General features: G+C 68.9%; 1 protein-coding gene across 1 annotated transcript; it reads right to left on the bottom strand.

The window, feature by feature from the left end:
- Window positions 1–311: 311 nt before the first annotated feature.
- Window positions 312–1512, bottom strand: H696_01489 (hypothetical protein; the record flags this gene model as incomplete). Its single annotated transcript, XM_009495384.1, has 2 exons — window positions 312–641; window positions 859–1512. 2 exons carry the CDS (start codon window positions 1510–1512, stop codon window positions 312–314), a joined length of 984 nt encoding a protein of 327 aa, XP_009493659.1.
- Window positions 1513–1592: the final 80 nt, after the last annotated feature.

The following is a 1592-nucleotide window of genomic DNA, read 5'->3' on the forward strand; positions in this document are numbered from 1 at the left end:
GGGGGGGGACAGAGAGTGGTGTGTGTATGTGTGTGTGTGTGTGTGTGTGTGTGTGTGTGTGTGTGTGTGTGTGTGTGTGTGCGTTAAACTTGGAGGGTATATGTTCAGAGAGCGGGAGCGGAAAAGATGGCATGACCCGACTCTGTTCCCCAGTGCCCTCACACAAACACACAAACACACACACACACACACGCGCACAGAGGCTCACCCAGCCCCCAGCCACCCAGTGGCCCACTCAGGCGCGCCCAAATGTGAAACATCCCAGTGGGGATTTCGCGAGGCAGCATAGACGGACCGACCGAGCGACGCCCTCAGTCCGACGTGTCCTTGGCATCGGTAGCGATGCCATCGGCGGTGTCGACAGCAGCGGCAGCCTCGGCGGCCTCGGCAGCAGCAGCAGCGGCGGCGGCGGCGGCCTTCTCCTCATTGGCCAAGAGCTGCTTGGCGCGCTCCTCGGCCCAAAGCTGGCTGAAGGCATCGCTATCGGCGTCAGCCTGGCGGAGGCGCTCGGCGTCGGCGGCGGCCGCAGACTCAGCACCGTCCCCGCGCGAGAGCAGCTCGCGAATCCACGACATCTCCTCGCGAATGCCGGTCCGATGGGCGGTCATGCGCTCGGACATCCGCTGGTTGAAGGTCTCAATCTGGCAGGGAGGGAGGGGGGGAGGAGGGGGGGGGGCAGGAGATGAAGGGCGACCGGTGGCCAAAGCACAAGCACGAGTCAGACAGTGGACGGGGCGAAGGGGAAAAGGCGACAGCCAGGGGAAACGACAGCAGGGGGACAGGGGGGGGGGGCAGGAGGGCGGAGGCAGAGACAGAGGCAGAGAGAGGAGGGTCCGGCAGCGAGGGGAGCCCACATACATCCCAGGCATCCAAATACCACAGGGCTCCGTAGGTGACACTACCGACCATGGCAAAGGCCAGCACCGTGCCAATTAGCAGGGCCTTGGCCGCGAAGAGGACCCGGTCCTGGGTGGGCGGCGCATCCGGGTGCACATACTGGTCGTCCATCGACATGAAGAGAACCTCGCGGAAGACGCTGTTCGACTGGCCGATGCTCAGGGGATTGACCGGCGGGGCCTCGTGGATGTTGAGGGCCGTGGCCACGCCCGGGCCGGAGGGGAGCTCCTTCAAGGGGCCCTCAGCCTCGGCCGGGGGATCGTCCGGGGAGCCGGCCGCAGGGCTCGCCGAAAGGCTGGCCGAGGCGGCATGGCGGTCGGCGGCGGCCGCCGCCGCAGCGGCCACGGCTTCCGGGCTCTGGCCGGCGCGCTTGGCGGCAGCGGCGGCCGAGGCGGCCGCCGCCGCGGCCGCCGGGCTGGCCACACCGGAGGCCGCGGCCGCCGGGCTGCTCGGCCGGCGCAGGCGAATGCGCTTCACACCATCCGAGCCACCGGGGGGCGGTGACCCGGCGGCCGAGGACAACATGCGCAGGCCGATGCCAAAGGCCGGGCCGGCCCGGGAGGCGGGGCCCGAGAGCAGCGCGCGGCCGCTCACATGCGACAAGCGGGAAAGCATGGGAAACAGCAGGAAGGGCGGGCGGGAAAGCAAGCGAGGGTGGTTGCTAGAGTGGGTACGGGGGAGGGGGAGGGGGGGGG

This window comes from Fonticula alba (genome assembly GCF_000388065.1).
Source record: "Fonticula alba strain ATCC 38817 unplaced genomic scaffold supercont2.2, whole genome shotgun sequence".
Taxonomy (NCBI): Eukaryota; order Rotosphaerida; family Fonticulaceae; genus Fonticula; species Fonticula alba.